This window comes from Amblyomma mixtum, chromosome 4 (assembly GCF_055824585.1).
Source record: "Amblyomma mixtum isolate Tamu chromosome 4, ASM5582458v1, whole genome shotgun sequence".
Taxonomy (NCBI): Eukaryota; Metazoa; Arthropoda; class Arachnida; order Ixodida; family Ixodidae; genus Amblyomma; species Amblyomma mixtum.
In genome coordinates, this window is record NC_143015.1 from 104234892 (window position 1) to 104254463 (window position 19572).

The window sequence follows — 19572 nt, forward strand, 5'->3', positions numbered from 1 at the left end:
GATGGAAGCATTAAAATTTGTGTCAGTGTCACCAGGAGAGCAGCATTCGGTCCACATTATTTCTTTCTCTTTAAGCCTAAGCCGAGGGAATTGCAAATTAATGCTTGCGAAAAAAAGAACAACCTGACAATCTTTTCTACCTGGCATTGCAGATCCCAAATATATTTGAAGCACCTCCCAAAGTTATCTTTTCAGCGAGAAATTTATACTGGAGGGCACCGTACCTTCTCATGAACAAATAGTTTACACAATGCATGGTGCATATTGGTTTTCATATCAAGGAGCATCTGCTCACTAAAGAACTAAAGCTCCGACGTCAAATTCATGTTACGAATCCTTTTAGCTTGTTTCAGGCCGTGTGGCACTCTCTTGGCGAGTATAACAAACCCTGTTTTGCTTTTTTTTTCATTACCAAGGCTAGGTTTCTTTCTTGCGGTTGCCTTCTTCCCTATGAATGACTGAAAGAAGGCTGAATTAGGAAACAAAGTAGTTAGGCTAAGAACAATACGCGAATGACGTGAATCCTAATTTTGGAAATTATAGCATAGAGGGACGATGGGTTCGAAACTGTTGCGGTGGTTGAATTTCGATGGAGGAGAAATTGTAGAGGCCCGTGCACTTTAAAGAACCACGGTTTGTAGAAATTTCTCGAGCCCTTTATCACGGCGTCTCTCATAGCCTGGATTACTTTGGGACGGTAAAACCCCCAAAACCCATAAATGATGACAGTGATGATTGCAAATAATCACTGTTAATAACGTTACTCCAATAAGTTTCCGTTCTGAAAAAAAAAAGAAATCTTTGTTATTGGAAGGCCTTCTTCCTTTTGTAGTCTTTTGACACGGACGTTTTTTCTTAGTTACTTTTCCGCTCCAGACATACACCAGCTATTTGTGGTTTGCGAAAGTATTATTTATGGTATTCTCTTTTTTTTCCTATCCAGCTATAATTTTTAAAAGTAGGATTGCAGTATCTAAATCCTAAAATACAATGTGCACACCGAGAAATTGTATCAGTGCAGAGTGCAGTTAGTATTCTCCGCTACATTTATGCAACAGTCCCATCAACATGAGGTGCTCTTCGCAGGATGCTGTCGGCATTTGGACGTTACCACTGCTAGAATCCTCAATAATGTACAGCTCGCCAAACTCGCCATCTTGCTGCAGTACCTCGGACTTGTGGTTCAACCGTCGCCTTGTTTGTTGTGAACTTCAGGCGCTGTACCGGTCCTCTAGGTTGACAGCGAGTCGGTAAGTTGGCGAGCCAATAGTTTTTGTCGCGGCATAGCCTTTTACCGGGTCCTTGCAATTCAATTGATGAGTGTAGAAGCTACCTAGACGTGACCGCCGCGGTGGCTCACCGCCAGTCCAGGGCAGTCGGTCTAGCAAATAAGATGAACGGCAATTCTTAAGCCTTGTTGAAGTGATTCGTGTCATTTGTGAATCCGCTAAGAAAGTACCACTGCTGCTAGGCCTACGATTCCAGGCTTTTAGAAAGCTTTTCGCTGCCGTTAAACTTCTCAGCAGAATTACGTGCGCAAGTCGCGGGAATTTCATTGGAAAGGAAAAGTGTAGAAGCTATACTTCTTTCTGATCGAATATCGAAGGTGCCAATAAACCGGAAATGATAGCAGCTATTTTCCTGGTACGAAAATCATGCGAACACCAAGAGCGCTTCATTGAGGTAGTTCTATACTGGAGGCCGTATTCCATAAGCTGCCCATTTACCGTAGTTTATTTCGCGTCTATTCGTTCCTTCATCATTGGTCACTCAAATCGTCTGTGCCGCAGAGCGTCTGTGCCAAGCGACCTGAGCATTGAGTGGTTGGTGACTGGACCTTATCATTGACTGAAATTGGGTGCAGTATGCAGTCATTGTTAATGCGCATCGCAGCGCTCTGTCGAAAGAATAGCTGAGTGTCTGCTGAGAGAGGAGCGAATGGGCGCCGAATGGACAACGAAATGTCCATCTTATAGGCTACCGCCGCTGGCTGCACATTGGTTGCACCCGCCATACACAACTCATACTCATGCGAAAGAAAAACGTCTGGCAGAATTAGTGCTTCGATCTCATGGAGACAGCTCTAACACCTTGTCCTTCTGTGCTTTCTTTTTAGCGAGTTCCTTTTTATCTCTCCATACTTGTCACGCCTTCTGTTTGCTGTATTTTAAGAGCAACATATATTGTAAACAGTTTATGTTTGTCTGCTTACCACGTTTTAAATTATTATATTTTCTAGAAAAAACATAATAATGCAACACCAAGAAATGTAATTTTGAGCGGTGGGTATAATTTACCTGTAGTGGTAGCCAACACTCGGGGTATAAAATATTTGCAGCAACAATTCTTGGTGTTACTGTTTTGGTAGCTTTTCGAATATAGGTACCTTTCCTGATGGTCTTCGGGTTGCGCTGCTGATCCCAAGGTCGCGGCTTCGTTACAGGCCGTGGCTGCCCTATTTCGATGGAGGAAATTCAAAGCCGCCCGTGTGCTAAGCGAAGGCAGTGCACGTTGCATCGCCCCGCCTTTCTACAATAATACGTTGTCCTTCAAGCCGCGGCAGAGACTCAGTGGTTATGTCGCTCGGCTGCTGACCCGGAAAAGCGGGCTCGATCCCGGCCGCGGTGGTTGAATTCTGATGGGGTGGAAATTGTAGAGACCCGCGTGCTGTGCGATGTCAGGGCACGTTAAAGAAACCCCACGCCCTCCCTCATAGTCCTTGTTCCTTTGCGACGTTAAACTCTCATAACGCCAAACGAATACCTAGCCGTTCACTACGGTGTCCTTCATAATCCACACTTTGCTTCGACAAGTAAAATCCCATACTCATCATTGTCATCAGCATGATTACGGGATTTCACTTTCCAAAACAAAACATGGATTATGAAGGACTGGATTGCCCTTCACTACGGTGTCGTTCATAGTCCGCATTTAGGTTCGGCAAGTTCAGTCCCAGAAGTTGCAAACTAAATTGTATTTTTAATTTTCAATCTCCCCTTTTGTGGAACTCCTTTTCCCCCTGACAAAAACCGGAGTTTCTCACGAGCATCGAACTACTAATAGGAGATAGCCATTTTTCTATTGCAGTCACGGCTGCAACGCAGTAGGTCCCAGTCGACGTCCACGGAGCCCACCACGAGTAACATGTCCGTCTTGGTGGCCTGCCAAGATTGGACCCCGTAAGTACGACTACCTGCGAGATTGCAGCGTTCGCGATTCAGGTGCGGGCACCGAGGCGAGGTGTTGAGTGACCGACTCCAGGCAGAAAATGCGCCTGTGCGTATACCCTTGCGTGCTTGTGAGGCCGGCTGTGATACTTGTTATGCATCCTCATGGACCGTAATCTCTCTAAAGAGCAATAGCTTCGCCTCCTCAATCCTCGCAAGCTTTAGACTCCTAGATGTGAGAGAGAGCCCTTCTAAAAAAAATGGAGGACGCTAAAGCTTCGCCTTTAAGGGCAGAATGCAAAAGCGTTTTACTTGTCGCCGTCCATACTACCGCCTCACCTGTGGTTGTGGCGCACGCGAGCTCTCCTTTTCAATCCCCCGACATGTTATCAGGCATGCGACACAGCTGGCGAGGCGTGCGGAGGCAAGCGCAACGACGAGGCAAGCTTTGTGACGTCATACCAAACGGCAGCGGCAGCTCCATGTTGAGACGCACTGTGTGATGTCAGGCAGGGGCATATTATTTTTATTTCCTTTTCGGTTGCCCCAACCTACTCTTCGTGTGACGTCACGCCAGATCGCGCGCACACCGCCAGCTGCGGAGGTTGCTAGGCAACGGCTCAAGGTAGGTTTCTGCCCCTCCTCGGAGCACCGCCACAGCGAAATCGGAGGTTCGTGGCAAATGTAGCTTTCGCTACAAATGGCTGTACTAAGCAAACCCCTCGGGTTGTATACATTTGACGGGGGCCGTACATCCTCGCTTTCTTTTGGGAGCGAGGTAGCTGGAACTAATCTATATCGGTGACATAGACAGCACTCAGCGTGGGCTAATGCTTTTGACAAGAAGGCGTAAGTGACGAAATATTGCGTGGGTGACCAAGCGAAGAGAAGATATCAAGGCAATCTCCCGAGTGCATCCCGAAACATAAAACACGCAGGAAACGACCTTTCCTTTGCCTTTCGGTGCTGTTTAAACCATTATGAAATGCACCTGCGAAATTCCTCTCGCCTCGAGTAGGTAGGAAGATGGGCGGAATAGTACCTTCACATGATCCTCAGGGAAACAAAAACCACCCGATATTCGGCAGCAGTCATGCAAGGAGCCCAAGGAATGCCTTCTCTTTACCGCCTTCATCACAGACTGTAGCGTCACTATACACACCAGGCATGTACTGCTGTCTCCTGCCAGGCTCATGCATTCGTCAGCTCAGGAGGTTTGTAGTATGTATTTGCGCTGTATAACGCCCCTTCCTTAGTATTTAAGTGACGTCACACTCTGTGAAGCATAACCTTGCTTCAGTGAAGTAAAGCACTTCTCGATGCTCTCAAAAGGTAAGAGTGTGTCTACTGAAAACAGCCGCTATCTTCAGAGCGCTTTTACCCCTTTGTTATACACAGTATTTCTTCTTCTGTAACTTTAACACGCCGGTGAGGCTATGTCTAGAAGAGCGAGGTTCACGAGAATCTTTCCGATAGCACGGCAGTTAACTGAAGGGCTGGATCATTGTAATTTGGCTGCGGCATCTTGTCAGAAATATGTGCTTCAGGTCGGCGCCCGTTTTTCCTGAAGTGAGGGATGTTTTGCAGCGGACGCATTGACGAAAAAGAAGCCCGGGATGGTCTTGGTTGATGCATTCGTCGCGTGGGTTCCGCCACGCCACTGAGAGCCAATTTCGGGAGATAGGAGACTTCACCAGACTCACGGAAAACCGTTTCCCGGAGACTGGAGCCCATAGAAAGGGCTTTCGCAGGTGAGCAGTATTCCATGTGCCTTCTGGCTGCGTTATCGTGCACGTTTGCGTTTCATTCATTTTTTTGTTGCGGAAGCAACCCTATGCTAGGTATGAGCGATTTCGCGGAGTCCCGGAGAGCTCCAACTGCGCATGTGTGAGGAGCGAGTGTGAGACAATTCGTAATTTCCTTTCCTCAAATACAATTTTCATTTTCTTCACTACGGCCCCTCTTTCTCTTTCTTCCTTCGCTACCACTTCGTCTCTTCCTCTACGAACGGATGACGGGTGTCCACAGAGATATGTGAGAGACCGTTACTGCGTAATTTCCTTTCCACCATTTCATTTTCTTCATTACTGCCCCTATTTCTTCTTTCACTCCGACTTCCTTCCTGTACGGTGCGGTTCAGATGTCCACCGAGATGACAGAGAATTACTGCGCCATTTCCTTTCCTCAAAAAGCGTTGCGTTCAAATGGCGAGGCATCCCGACGAATGAGTGGTGGCGTTCCGTGGACTCCCTGGCAGCGCTACAACACGCTGTCGCGTTCCACTACTAAAGGCGAAGCTTGTCTCATTAACTAGCAGTAAATAATATTTAGTCATTACATCGAGAAATCGGGCACGGGTGTCATGGTACACAGTATAACAGGTGACTAACGGAATGGAAGATTCGGCTCGAGTTGGCGCATGTGCTCCACAAGCTCGCTAAGGTACACTCGAGTAAAGAAGCATGCCCTGAATAGAGTTTAAGAAGTTAATCCTTAGTAGATTGAGTTAGAAATAGTAGGTTATGTCTGATAAGAACGCACAGAAGAAATTACGCCTTATAAAAGACGTTTTAGAAGAATGGAAGTCACAGAGACATGAAAACACTTTTCTTGTAACGGTTTTGTGCAGCGTTCTTATTAGACACGCACACACATTGTGCACAGGTTTAAAATCATGAACAAAGACTGCGAACTTTTCGAAGAGAAGGTAAGATCACAGTAAACAACTTTTTTCTATGCACAAAACTTGAAGACAAGAGGCAGACAGAGGTAAACTGCGTTGCTTATGAATCGATTTACGGCCAGAGCTGGCTTACTGCGCCCTGCAAGGGAAGTCGCAGTAGCTGTCTCACTACTGTGTGGACACCTCAATTTCGCCTTTAGGAAATGTAGTCAGGGGGGAGTGAATTAGAAACGAGATGAAGAGGAACGCTCTACCTTTGACAGCGCTGCACCGGGTGTATGAAGGGGCAGTAAAAGCAGCTGTGCTATGCAGTAGTAAGTAAGCACGTAAAAAGAGAGGTGACATTTTCCGCCATCTTTTATTTATTGCTTTCCAGGGCTGACATGCACGCACATGTATACTCGCTGATGTGCATTGCAGGTCTCGTAGAACGCTGCGATTATAACAGACATGTCAGTGCACGTGTTTGTCTGTCGTCGGCTCTGCTGCATCCGAAACGAGCTGCAAACGGAAGTCACGCATATCTGAACCATTAGGAACCATCACATTTCTGAAGTGTACATGCTATGGACTCGCCCCTTCTGTCCTACACGACACGGGTGGTGTGACCGTTTACGTATGCATTCATGCGTACATAGATCTGAACGCTGTGAGCTTTGCGCTAACAGATTCTTTAGTTCATTCTAAATTTTCTTTGAGTCCATATATATGCTGTATTTTTGCTCACCCACCAGATCAGGCTGGTAATGAGCCTACTGAACGTGGGTGGTGGCATGCCTCCATGAGATGCTCCCGGGCTCTTCGAAGTGTTTGAAGAATTTCAGGATCAGGTCCCGTCACAGATTCTGCCTTTGTGTCTGATGTTGCCTTGGCCGAACCATGCTCCGTAGGCTGCTTTAAAAAATTAGGGGAGGGTAGTAAATTTCATCTCTAGGAAATAAGAAAGAGACAGAATTCTTCTTTTACTCAGCAGAGTATTAGAGTTCTGACTGTATTCCAGTTCTGAGCCCACTGTCTTTTGTTAAACAATATATTCAATTCCGATTTTGTTCTAATTACGACTACTCAACTACACATAATTCGTCCTACTTAGATCGCGGAGGTTCTTCAAATCACTACCGGTGCAGTGGTTAAGTAATGCACAATAGAATGCTCCGGCATGTGGCTGTTGATTAGAGAGGCAGTGGTTGGGCTTGTGTATCCTAGATAGCTCTTCTCGAGAGGCATCTCGCAACCAGTGAATAACAGCCACCTGCCACGGTGGGCTGTTTGTTCACAAACGGATAGGGGCAGTTTATGATGGTGTCACGTGGTCACGAGACATAGGTGGCATCTGGGACAGCTGATATTCTTCGTTGCTCTGAACAGAAATTTTAACGCTATCTAAGTCGTTATCAGTTATTTTCATCTTTACTGAGTCATCCTACACCACACCGTCTAGTGGAAGGGGGAAAGGAAAAGGTTGGAACCAGGTAGGTGCAGAGAAGGAAATCCCTTTAAACAATTCCTGCCACCACTGGCAGGCGCAGGCTTCCCGGAGGTATCACTGCCGAACAGTTTTAGCCTTGATGACCCTCTGAGTTCTATCGAGTTAAAAGTTTGATTTATTTGATATGATTTGATATGATTTATTTCCATCAAAGCGGTAGGGGCTTGAACAAAAGTGAAAAATAGTTCACTTGACGAGGTTCAAGCCCCTCTTTACAAAGCATACAACGGTTGCGCAACGTAGTGATTAATTTTTCGGACACACTTTAGACACACAAAAAAAATGAATGTGCAAAGCCACTGCACGAACTGAAGCAAAATAACAAAATAAGAATATTGCATTTTCATGTCGGAAGATAGCATAGGCACAATACATATATAAAGAGCAGGAAAAAAAATACATCATCATTATACAATTCTTAGTGAAGGTATACAATCTCTATTATGACGAAAAAAAAGTCTTCAACATTGACACGCTAATATTTTCTAAATAGATGTTATGACTGTGAAGATAGTTAAGTAACGATGGAAGGGAATACTCTAACATTTGACGGCTAAAATTTGTACGCAAAAAAGGAACCTTCCAAATTTCTTGGACGTCTCAAAGCGACTCAGGCTACGAGGGACGCCATACTGGAGGGCTTCTGAAATCTCGACCACCTGGGGTTCGTTAACCTGTTCTGACATCGCACTGTACACGGGCCTCTAGAATTTCGCCTCCATCGTTGTTCGGCCGCCGCGGCCGGGAACGAACCCGCGTCTTTTGGGTCAGCAGCCAAGGGCCATAACCAGTGAGCCACCGCAGCGGCCTTGTTGAAGCCCAAACACTTAACGTCATATGTTTGGTTCTGTTACGTCACTGACATTTTCTTGAGGTAGGGGTTGAACTAGAGGCACCAATAAAAACTGAAAAAGGAAAAAATCAAACGAATGACTCGTGAAAAAGCTATCTATAACATAAGTATCCATTTTCCTTTTTCACCTCGGTGCTCTCTAATCTCTGTGCGTTTGTTCACTGCAGGAAGCTGCAACGGTCTCCTGTCAGCCTCTCTATAGTTCGTTTCAAAAGGTACGTGGATGACAGTCCAAGAAATCTTGACGCGATTCTGCTTGCAGAAACGATGTATGGACTAATTTTTTTCTAAAAAGTAGCCACCACTTTCCGGGTCTCGATAGTGTGTCGTTCTGGCCTAATAATCCGCTGATTGGCAAAATGTTCTGTCAGCGTATTGTCAATATTTTTTTGCACTTCATACAAATTTCGGCAGATGCAAGTTATTGAAACACTGTTCAGTTTTTTTAGATGCGCGATATCTTCCCATTGCGGCATAGGCTTCGTAGAAGGCAGGTTACACACATTCTCCCTTTAGCCTCAATCCACAGGCGCTTCCGCAACCGTGGTAGATTCGTCACTTGGGTGCCACCGACCCTTTTGATAATCAGGCTGATCTCGGATGTCAGAGGGCCACCCGGACTGGCGGAAGTTATGGTTGAGAGTTCGCCCACCCAATGAACGCTGCGGCCTATTGCAATAGCAGAAATTTTCTGAAATTTGTCTGCGCTGTTAGCGGTATAAATTACTCTGCAAAGAGTGCTTATATATTACTCGTACTGATAAGCAACAGTGTTCTCATGTGGAAGATTCATATAGAGTGTGTAACTGCTGCTGCACACTTAAAGCTGCTCTTCTTGTGGCATTCTCTAACTTTTTACATCTTAAATTTATCTCCTTCTCTACAAATCAATTGTCCCTCCTGCAATGGGTAATGCTTCCGTTATCTGGGACCCTTGCCGTAAATCTAATATTGATTAGAGAGAAAAAACTTGAGGGGACAGATAAGCTCCGCCTTCAAGGTACAACGCGATTGTTCTAATAGGTATTTCTCTTATGTGCGCATTGGTCATTCTCTAATCTACAGTCAGATCGCTGGGAGTCCTCATAGCAACCTGGGCGCGGTGGCGCAGTGGAAACTCTGGCTGACACAAACAAGGCATTCATTGCTACAACGACAATAACGCGAGCTAGCAACAAAATACGCTGAGGAATCGAGGGCGTCAGACTCACCAGCACGGTTAAGAGCTAACGTTTCACCACGCCAGGGCAAGTGGGAAACTCCGAGGCCGGACGGGACGAGGTGGCGGCAGCATGTTCCCACCACGAGGCCGGCCGCCGGCGAGGAGCGGAGCCTTTCGCGTTAGCGTCAGCGTGCGTCCAATCTCCTAAGCCTAAGCGCTGTCTACCCCTCGCGCACAACAATCACGCCATCCGTGGCGCTGCGACGCCCGCGCTCTTCCTTGTTAGTTAAGGGGTGCATCGCGGGGAAGGCAAGCAGAGGGAGCCGGCGAGAGCACGTCCCCACAGAATATAATAGTGCTTAAACACCAAGATAATACAGTTTCAGCTATTGGGATAATCTACCTTTTAGTGGTAGCCGACACAATGGGCATAGACGGTTTGGAACGACTATTTTGGGTGTGATTGTTTTGGTAGCTTTTTGAATGTTGGTACCTTTCTCGTTTTTCTTTGCCGTGACGATCCTATTTCGATGGAGGGGAAATGCAAAGCCGCCCGTTCTGTGTGAAGGCAGCGCACATTACAGAGCCTCAACTGGTCTCCAGCAATCCATAGTCCTTCACTATGGCGTCGTTGATAGTTCACGTTTTGTTTCGACCCAGGAGATCCGCTAATTTACAATTTGAGTTCTTTTTCTAATTTTAAACACCTTTTCTGTTATACTCCCCTCCCATTCCCCCCTCAAATGTGAAGAGAAAAATCGGAGGCCGGGCTAATTTTAATAGACGTGTCATGACCATTGAGGTACTAACAGTAGGCCGCAATTTTCCTCTTGCAGTCACCGCCGCTACACAATCGGTGCAACGATGCCCACTCGACGTCCACGGAGCCCAGCACGAATAACATGTCCGGCTTGGTGGCCTGCCAAGAAAGGGCCTTCGATGCAACACTATCTCCGCGATTCAGCGCCCCTATTCTGGCGCAGACACCGAGCCGAGGAAGTGAGTAACCGATTACTGACTACAGGCAGGAAATGCGCTTGTGCATACATCCTGGGTTCTTTTTGGGAGCGGGGCAGCTCTAACTGTTCTACATAGGCGACGCATATCAGACAGCCCTCAGCGTGGGCTAATGAACACAAGACAGCGTGAGTGACGAAATAATGGGCGGGTGAAGTTAAGAGCAGATATCAAGGGGATGTTCGCCGTGTTTTTTGTAAAATTCTGATGTTGAACTCTGAGCACATTTTTTTATTTGTTCCCTGTTGGCACCTTTCGCCTCTGGCTTTGCTTCGCTTGATGACTGTGGCCCTTTCTTGCCATGCACATTAGCTTCGCCTGCTTTTGTCGACCCTGCAATAAATTTCCGTTTGGTACAGCTCTTAATCAATGCACTTTTGCGTACTCTCCTGCTTCGGCGCTGTCTATGTCCAGTCGTTGAAATAGGTATTCTCAACAGAATAAATAAACTAGCCCTGAATTTTTTTTTAGAGGGACAAGTTTCTGGAACAATTTTTGGCTTTTGTAAAGGTGTGAAGAAATAGTGCAGATGAAATTGAAATGTCAGGATTGAGGGAAATTGAACATAGGTTCAAAAATCTGTAGAAAGCATGTGTGAAGCATCGGTTTGGAGTATAAGAATTCAGTACAGTAAATGTGCTTTCGCAAGATTATCTTAGTTGCCTGATGATTCTCTAACTTTTGCAATAAAGTTTAAAGACATAGAAATGATTTGCTACACAAGTCTTGACTTCAGACCTTTACGGCAAGGCCGCTATGTTCCCAGTGTGAAAGTAGTGTTGAAGGACTTCTCTAAACTATACCTCGTGCATCAGATGATCTGCGAATGAGCAGGTCTGGTCTCAGCGATGCGAGATATAGCCAAGTTACCTTTTCAGAAGAGGTTTCAAGGAATCCGAATCCTAATGCATATATTACGGGGGAAAAAAAAGTTTTGGCTTGTTGTTTTTGCACTCCTCTCCGTAAATGCCGAACATAACATAAACAACGAAAGCGATTTGGAGCAGCTTAAGTTTTTCTCTTGTTACTGATTATTTACAGAGTGTCACAATGGCAGAGTGCATGCGAAAAATTAAAATACGGAGGAAACTTGACCGATCCATTGCCTTTCGATGTATTTAAATCATTATGAAATGCAGCTGCGAAATTCCTCTAGCTTGCGAGTAAGTATTGAGGTGACTGGAGCAATCCCGTCAGATTCACCTCGCGAAAAAAAAACCAGGCCAAATCACCAACAATGATGCGAGGAACAAAAGCATAACCTTGTCTGCATCACAGACGGCCTGCGTCACTGATTGTCACGACGCTCTGTACGGCTAACATATGCTGCAGTCTCACGCCAGGCTCATGCATTCGTCGCCCCAGCAGGTGCCTAGTATATCATTGCGCAATAGAGCGCTACCACCGTGGTCTTTTAATGACGTCATTGTGTGTGGAGCGTAGCACTGCTTCTGTGAAATAATGCTCTTCTTGCCGGTCTCAAAAGCTGCTAGTGTAGTTAGTGAAAAGAATGGGTCTCTTTCAGAGCTCTTTTTGTTATCCGCGGAATTCTATCGTTCTTGGCACCGGTGTTTGACGTTGAGAAGGACGGGGTTTACGAGAAGCTCTTTTCTGATAGTATGACAGTTGATTGTAACACGGGATCACTGAAATCTCGTTAGCGCATCTTGTGAGAAATATGTGCTTTATCTCAGCGGCCGTTTCCTATGAAATCAGGCAGGTTTTAGAGCAGACAGATTAATCGAGTTCTCATTTTTGCTTCTAACAAAAAGAAGCACGGTATGATCTTGGCTGTGCTTTCTTCACAGAGGTACCACCAAGCCAGCCACCTACAGCCTTTTCCGGGGTACTGGGCTCCTGGAAGGAGCTTTTGCAGGTGAGGCGTATTCCATGTTCCTTCTGACTGTGTTGTTGTGCGCATTTACGTTTCGTTCATCTTTTTATTAAGAAATCCTAAATGAAATACTTGGCTTGCGGCATAACAAGTCACTAACAGATTGCAAGATTTTGCGGGAGCTGGAGCATGTGCTGCACATGGTCGCTAAGGTATATTCGGGAAAAGAAGCACACCCTGAAGAGAAGTTAGAAAGATACTCCGTAGTGAATTGGATTAGAAATGGTAGGCGATGTCTGATAAGAACATACTGAAGAAACTATATCTTCTAAAACACATTTTAGAAGAATAGAAGTCACGGAGACTTCAAGACGTGGTTTAGCTATGGGTAAACCTCTATGATTGCGAAAGCAACGAGGAGAGAGAGAGGGGCGATAAGAACGCGCGGAAGCGGTGGCGGCACTGACACTCTAGCTATGCGCCGCTACTGCGCATGCGCAACTGGCGAGCGGAGCGGCGCCACGTCTGAGTCACCCGCGCAGCGACGGCGGCGGCTCGCCAGCTGTGCGCCGTGTGACGTCACTGCTCGTCGCGCACGCGCAGTATGGCCTTTCCTCAGCTCCGCGAAATGGCTCGGCGACTCGCGTAGTGTTGCTTTCGCAAGAAGTTTTCTGCAGCGTTCGCATTAAGGCACATCTCCATGGGCGCATCCGAGGCGCACGAGCGCAGCACCTACGCGTACCAGCGTACGCCGGAGCCGGTCTGCGCATGCGCGCGGCGCAGAGGCGAGCTGGCGCTGTCGCCGGAAGTGGCTCGCTGGTTTGTGGTCGGTGTAACCAATCAGAGAACGCAGGTCTCTCGGCATCCGGTACGGCCCTTTCCGCCGTTTTCTTCGCTGAGCTGAGCTGAGCTGAGCGCGAGTGCCTGCGACAGGAGGCGACATGCCATCGAGTTGCATATGTATTCCGAAGCTTATCGCGGCGCGGCGCTGGGCGCGTAGGCGCTGCGCTCGTGCGCCTCGGATGTGCCCATGGAGATGAGCCTTTTAGACACAAGCACATTGCGCGCAGGATTAAATCAAGATAGAAGACTGAAAAATAGGAATAGGAAGTGAAAATAAGAACAGAGTGAAGTGATTCTTTTTTCCATGCACAAAACTTGAGAAGGGAAGACAAGAGGCAGGCAGAGCTAAGCTCCGTTGCTTAATGCATCGATTTACGGTCAGAGCCGGCCCATTGCACCCTGCGATGGGCAGCTTAGGTTTTCTTTGATTCCACAGGGCACAACAGCTACAGTTGAGATACCAAAGGAAATGGTTTTGATTGAAGGAAAAGCGTAGTAACTGTCTCACTATGGAGTGGACACCAAACTGTCAGGAAATGGAGTAAGGTAGGAGTTAGGAGAGAAAGAGGAATGCTCCAGCTTTGACAGCGCTGCTCCGAATATATGAAGGGGCAGCAAAAGCAGATGTGCTATGCAGTGGTAAGGGCGTACAAAAAAAAAGCCAATATTTTTCTCCTTGTTTCTGTTCTTCATTCCTTCTCGCAGCAGACAAGTATTCACCTATACCGGATGTTTCAGCGAACACTCTCAAAAATTTTCATAGTTTTTGTGGTAAAAATATGGCTTTTGCGGCACAGTGTTACCAGTGTTGGTGGACAACAGAAAAGTGGTGTATTGTCTTAAATAGTAAGCTGGGTGACTAATTTTTAATAAACTTTTAACAAGTAGAGTTAGGTGCCCAGTTGCTAATACATTTGTAGCCGGTCGTTCTAGTAACTATACCAGTTTCTAGAATTTCGAAAACGCGCTTACCCTCGAAGTTGTGACTCGACAAAATCTGGCTTCATCCTGCGAAAATATATGGGCTTAAAAGTTACTTACTAAAGGTTAGTTAACCAGCACTGGTAACACTCTGCCGCAAAAGCCATATTCTTTACCCCAAAAAGAATATCTATGAAAATTTTCGCGTTTTCGCGGAAGCACCCGGTATGCTCGCTAATGTGCGTGCCCATCAGCGTCATGCCTCGCAGAACGCTACTTGTTGAGAGACAAGTCAGTGCACGCCTTTCTGTCTGTCGTTGGCTTTGCTGCTTTCGAAACAAGCTGGAAACAGAAGTCCCGCATATCTGAACCATTTGGGGCCATCACGCTTCTGAAGTGTAGACGCAATGGACTCGCCCCTACTGTCGGGCTCAACACAGAAGGTAAGCCTTTACGTAGGCTTACATGCATAGTTAGATCACAGCGGTGTGAGTTATGCACTAACAGATTCGTTTACTCATTCGAAATTTTCACTGAGCCCATATTTATGCTGTCTTGGGTTCGCCCACCAGATCGGGCTGGTCTGGTGGGAGCGCTTCGGCCCTTCCATGTGTTTGAAGAATTCTAGGATAATGTCCCGCAAGAGCTTCTGCCTTTCTCTGGTGTTGTCTTGGGCGAACTGTGCTCGGTAGGCTGCGTTAAAAATAGGCGATCAGTATATATTCACGCGAGGAAATGCCATAGCATTATTCTTTCACTCAGCAGTCTCTTACAATTCGAATTCCAATCCAATTCTGTTATTGTCGTGTACTAAGAGTCTATACCAATTTTGATTTTCGTTCAATTACGACTACACAACTGCGCAAAATCCGACCCAGTGGTAGATCGCGGCGGTTCCTCATTTCACTAGCGATGCAGTGGCGCAATGGTCAAGTGATGCACCTCTGCAAGCATCGGTCAGTGGCCATTTCATGCCCATCCAACGGTTTTGCTTGTGCCACCTGGGTTTCCTGAGGAACCTCTCGCGACTAATCATTTTCACTGCAACTTCCACGATGGGCAGGTTGTGATAACGTCAAAAACTCTCATGACATAGGTGGCATTTGGGCCACCTCCTACTCTTGGTTTCTGCTGAACTGAAATTTTAATGTTATCTCTCTTAATATATTAGTTTACATTTTTGCTAAGTCATCGTTTGTTCGTCGTGTACCTCCTTCTGCCACAAACAGGGAGTGGTAGAGGTAACGGGGATCGTTGAACCTAGTAGGTGCAGGGAGAGAAATCCCTCTAAACTCTCCTGGCCGCCGAACAGGTTCCACCTCGATGGCCCTCCAAGTGCTATGACGTAAAAATGTTGAAGCCCAACCACTTTGCGTCATGCTTGGTGCTGTTGCCTCGGGAACATTTTCTTTACACAATGTCACCATATGCGTAAAGAAGGGATACCGCTAAAAACTGAAAAATAAACCATACGAATGACACATGAACAAAAATATCTGATAGATAACTTAGCATCCATTTTGCCTTTTCATCTCAGTGTCCCCTAATCTTTGGGCTGTTGTTCACTGCAGGAAGCTGCCACTGCCTCCCGTCAGCTTCAATACGCTCCAGAAGGGGTACGTGGATGACAGTCCAAGAAATCTTCACCCCAATCTACTTGCAGATGCCAGAATGCATGTACTAATGCCTTTTTCATAAAAGTGACAAACACTATCTCTGTCTCGAAAGAGTGTCGTTCTGGCCTAATGATACCCTGGTTTGCAGAATGTTCTTTCATTGTATTATCAATATTTTTTTCCTGCTTTTAATGAGTCCTACGCTATACAGGGGGTTTCAGGTAACTTGAACCAAGGATTAAAAAAACGGCTCGCAAGATCTATTTAAAACCATGTATGTTTCCTGTCGTGCGGCGCCTGTAAAAGTATCTTTCAAATTCCGCCTAATTTTTGAAAAAATTTAATAGTCATTTCACGGTAACTTCAGATGCGTTAAGTTGCAGAAGTTTTTTGTACCGACATATTTTCTAGACGGTCCTATTTTCAAGCAATTAGATATGAAAAAAAAAACACGTGATGGCAGTCCATCGCTACCGCATTGTAGCGCTGTCCAGCGCGTCCTGAGTGAGCGAAGATTGTGTGCTCACCGTCTCAGAGTGAGCGGCCGACACCGCTCTCAGCATAGTCCTTAAAGTGCGTCAGCACATTCTTCCTAAACGTGAAGAGCCGGTGTGATCTGCGATAAGTGATAAGTTGGAACTCCACAGCCAATTCAGATGGAGATTCTTTTGGTTCGTGGGTTTATGGGGTTTAACAACTCAAAGCGACTAAGGCTATGAGAGACGCCGTAGTGGAGGGCTCCGCAAATTTCGACCACCTGGGGTTCTTTAACGTGCACTGACATCGCACAGTACACGGGCCTCTAGAATTTCTCCTCCAAAGAAATTCAACCGCCGCGGCCGGGATCGAACCAGCGACTTTCGGGTCAGCAGCCGAGCACCATAACCACTGAGCCACCGCGGCGGCCCGAAATTCTTTTGAATCATCGCATAGGCAAAGCAGAAAAAGTAGGGAAAGCAGTGGAGTCGCGTATCTCAAAGCAGCCTCCGTTTTTTTTTGTTGTTTATCACTGCAGCCCATTGGAACTGAGCGGCGACCGTTTGCTTACGCACGGTCAGCGCACACGTTTGGTTTGTTCAAAATACCGTTGGGTGTCCTGGACCGTTGGGAGTCATGGAGTATGTTAGCGTATGAACGCTGTCACATGGTTTCCTTCATTTTTCGCGGGCTTTATTCAAACGCCGGAGAATGCACCAGTGCGTCGCTGTAAAAAAACTGGATCTCTTTTTTAACCTCCTCTGCACCTTAAGGAACCGCTCATGACATTAAAGTGAACAGTAGGAAATGTGAACAATTAATCTTACCTAATTGAATAAATAAGCAGAATTTAAAATACTCTGAGGAGCGCCACAGAATGGCAAGCAGTTAGTCGGTTTCGCCGGGCTCTGATTAGTCACTTTTTTAAAAACCCTTGGTTCATGTTATGGGAAACGCCCTGTATATACGATATTCGCCAGATGCGTGCTACTGAAACACTGTTGAAATTTTTTTTTGATGCGCGATATCTTCTCAGTGATGAAATAACAGCGCAAGGAACGGGACGAAAACACGAAGGAAGAAGACACAGACACGGGCGCTGACTAACAACTGAAATTTTATTTCGAAGCAGGACACATATATAAAGTACAAAGAGGGGGGGGGGGGGGGTGTCCAAGGCGATCCTGCACAATCACCGAAACAGTGTAGTCACGTCCAAGGGTAAAAACGATAAAAAGGTGAAAAAGCCGAAAGAAAGACAAAAAGCGATAAAACCACGGTGTAAGAGGCCGGGACGGAAGTAAAAGCGATGAAAACGATGAAAACGGATATGCACATAGCCAAAAGGCAAAAAACAGCGTTAAACTAACGGTGAAAAACGGGACTAAAATCGCGGCACAAGGTGATTAACAAAAAAGACAGGGAGGGGCATTTAACAACAGGATTAAACATTTACCCTGCCCCTAAGAAAGTCCAATTCTTTTTGCGACAGGCAGAGGGAGGGTGCACTCACACATTGTTCTTTTGCGTTGTGGATTTCGAATGCTTCTACGATTTCCCTGGATATCCTATCCCGTCCTCTGGCAAGAACTGTGCAGCGATTGAAATCTGGGTAACAGGTTTCGTCCGGATCATTACGTTTGCACTTTTTGCAGTGCTTGGCAAGGTGCCCAGAAATTGCAATATTGTCTACATTATTCCTGTGCTCTTGAAGCCTAATGTTGAGGCACCTGCCTGTTTGGCCAATGTATCTCTTCCCACAGGATACGGGCAGAGAGTAGACGACGCCGGTTTTGCAGGGGACGAGTTGTTCCGAATGAGTCTGCCCACACCCACGGGCGATCAGAGGTTTGTTCACCTTCGGGCATAGGGCGGAAAGCTTGTTTGGCGCTGAAAAGACAACGTCAACCCCTGAACGTTTCGCGACCTTTTTGAGGCGGTGGCTGACCTCATGAATGTAGGGCATTACGACCACTCTTCTATTCTCCCTGTTGGACGCCTCCTGCGCGTCATGTCGTCCTTGTTTCTTGGCGACGGACCCGGCCACGGACACCAGAACGTTCAGGGGATAACCGGCGGTTGACAGGCGCTCGACCTGGTTGCTGAAACTATCCTGGAAATGATGTTCACAGGACTTCTGAAGCGCATTTTGAAAGCAAAGTCTTACTATCCCTCTCTTAACGAGTTTTGTATGGGCAGACATAAAAGGCAGAATAGGTTTTTTACTCCTGGGCTGATAGGACCAGCAGGTATGCTGGTTAGAGAAATGCAGTCGCAAGTCCAGAAATCTGATTGAGCATTCATGAGGTGTTTCATGCGTCAAAGCCAGAGGAATACATTGGCCAAACATAGAAAGAATTTCGGATACCATAGGGTTAAATGCTTCGTGGCTGCAATTCAAAAGGACGAGATAGTCATCCACGTAACGAAAAATTTTTGCTACGCACGTATCAGCGATCCTGTCATTCAACATCCTATCGTATCTAGCAAGGAAGAGTTCGCTTAGGATAGGTGCTACGCAAGAGCCTATGCATACACCTTGTTTTTGTATATATGCATGTTCACCTGACGTAACATAGGAAGAATTCAGATAAAATTTCACAAGTCGTAGAAATCACCGATGGACAGGCCTACTTCGTTCTGAAAATTCACGGCTCCGAAGGTGTCGATAGCTTCTTCAATGCAAGACAGCAGTTCTCTGTGCGGTAAAGAATAATATAAATCTTTGATGTCGACCGAGAAGGCGTTTAGGTTGCGGTCATGTTTAATACTTAAAAAATCTATAACCTATAAAAAAATCTAAAAAATCTATAAAAAAATTTTTCGTTACGTGGATGACTATCTCGTCCTTTTGAATTGCAGCCACGAAGCATTTAACCCTATGGTATCCGAAATTCTTTCTATGTTTGGCCAATGTATTCCTCTGGCTTTGACGCATGAAACACCTCATGAATGCTCAATCAGATTTCTGGACTTGCGACTGCATTTCTCTAACCAGCATACCTGCTGGTCCTATCAGCCCAGGAGTAAAAAACCTATTCTGCCTTTTATGTCTGCCCATACAAAACTCGTTAAGAGAGGGATAGTAAGACTTTGCTTTCAAAATGCGCTTCAGAAGTCCTGTGAACATCATTTCCAGGATAGTTTCAGCAACCAGGTCGAGCGCCTGTCAACCGCCGGTTATCCCCTGAACGTTCTGGTGTCCGTGGCCGGGTCCGTCGCCAAGAAACAAGGACGACATGACGCGCAGGAGGCGTCCAACAGGGAGAATAGAAGAGTGGTCGTAATGCCCTACATTCATGAGGTCAGCCACCGCCTCAAAAAGGTCGCGAAACGTTCAGGGGTTGACGTTGTCTTTTCAGCGCCAAACAAGCTTTCCGCCCTATGCCCGAAGGTGAACAAACCTCTGATCGCCCGTGGGTGTGGGCAGACTCATTCGGAACAACTCGTCCCCTGCAAAACCGGCGTCGTCTACTCTCTGCCCGTATCCTGTGGGAAGAGATACATTGG

At 46.3% G+C, this 19572-nt stretch overlaps 1 protein-coding gene across 28 annotated transcripts in view; it reads left to right on the top strand.

Moving 5' to 3' along the window:
• Positions 1-19572, top strand: part of LOC149347673 (uncharacterized) — an 81045-nt gene that overhangs the window by 30442 nt on the left and 31031 nt on the right. For 22 of the 28 annotated variants that reach the window (XR_016292598.1, XR_016292593.1, XR_016292594.1 and 19 more), the window contains 6 exons: positions 1087-1250; positions 3105-3179; positions 8360-8407; positions 10191-10353; positions 12180-12247; positions 15541-15585. Coding sequence is in view for 1 of the 28 variants with exons in the window: in XM_089587282.1 (XP_089443408.1) it covers positions 1087-1250; positions 3105-3179; positions 8360-8407; positions 10191-10353; positions 12180-12247; positions 15541-15585 (563 nt within the window). In the remaining 27 variants the exon portion in view is untranslated. Of the gene's footprint in view, positions 1-1086; positions 1251-3070; positions 3180-4754; positions 4919-8359; positions 8408-10190; positions 10354-12179; positions 12248-15540; positions 15586-19572 lie in introns of those variants that run through there. The other 6 variants (XR_016292599.1, XR_016292600.1, XR_016292601.1 and 3 more) reach the window with 6 other exon arrangements.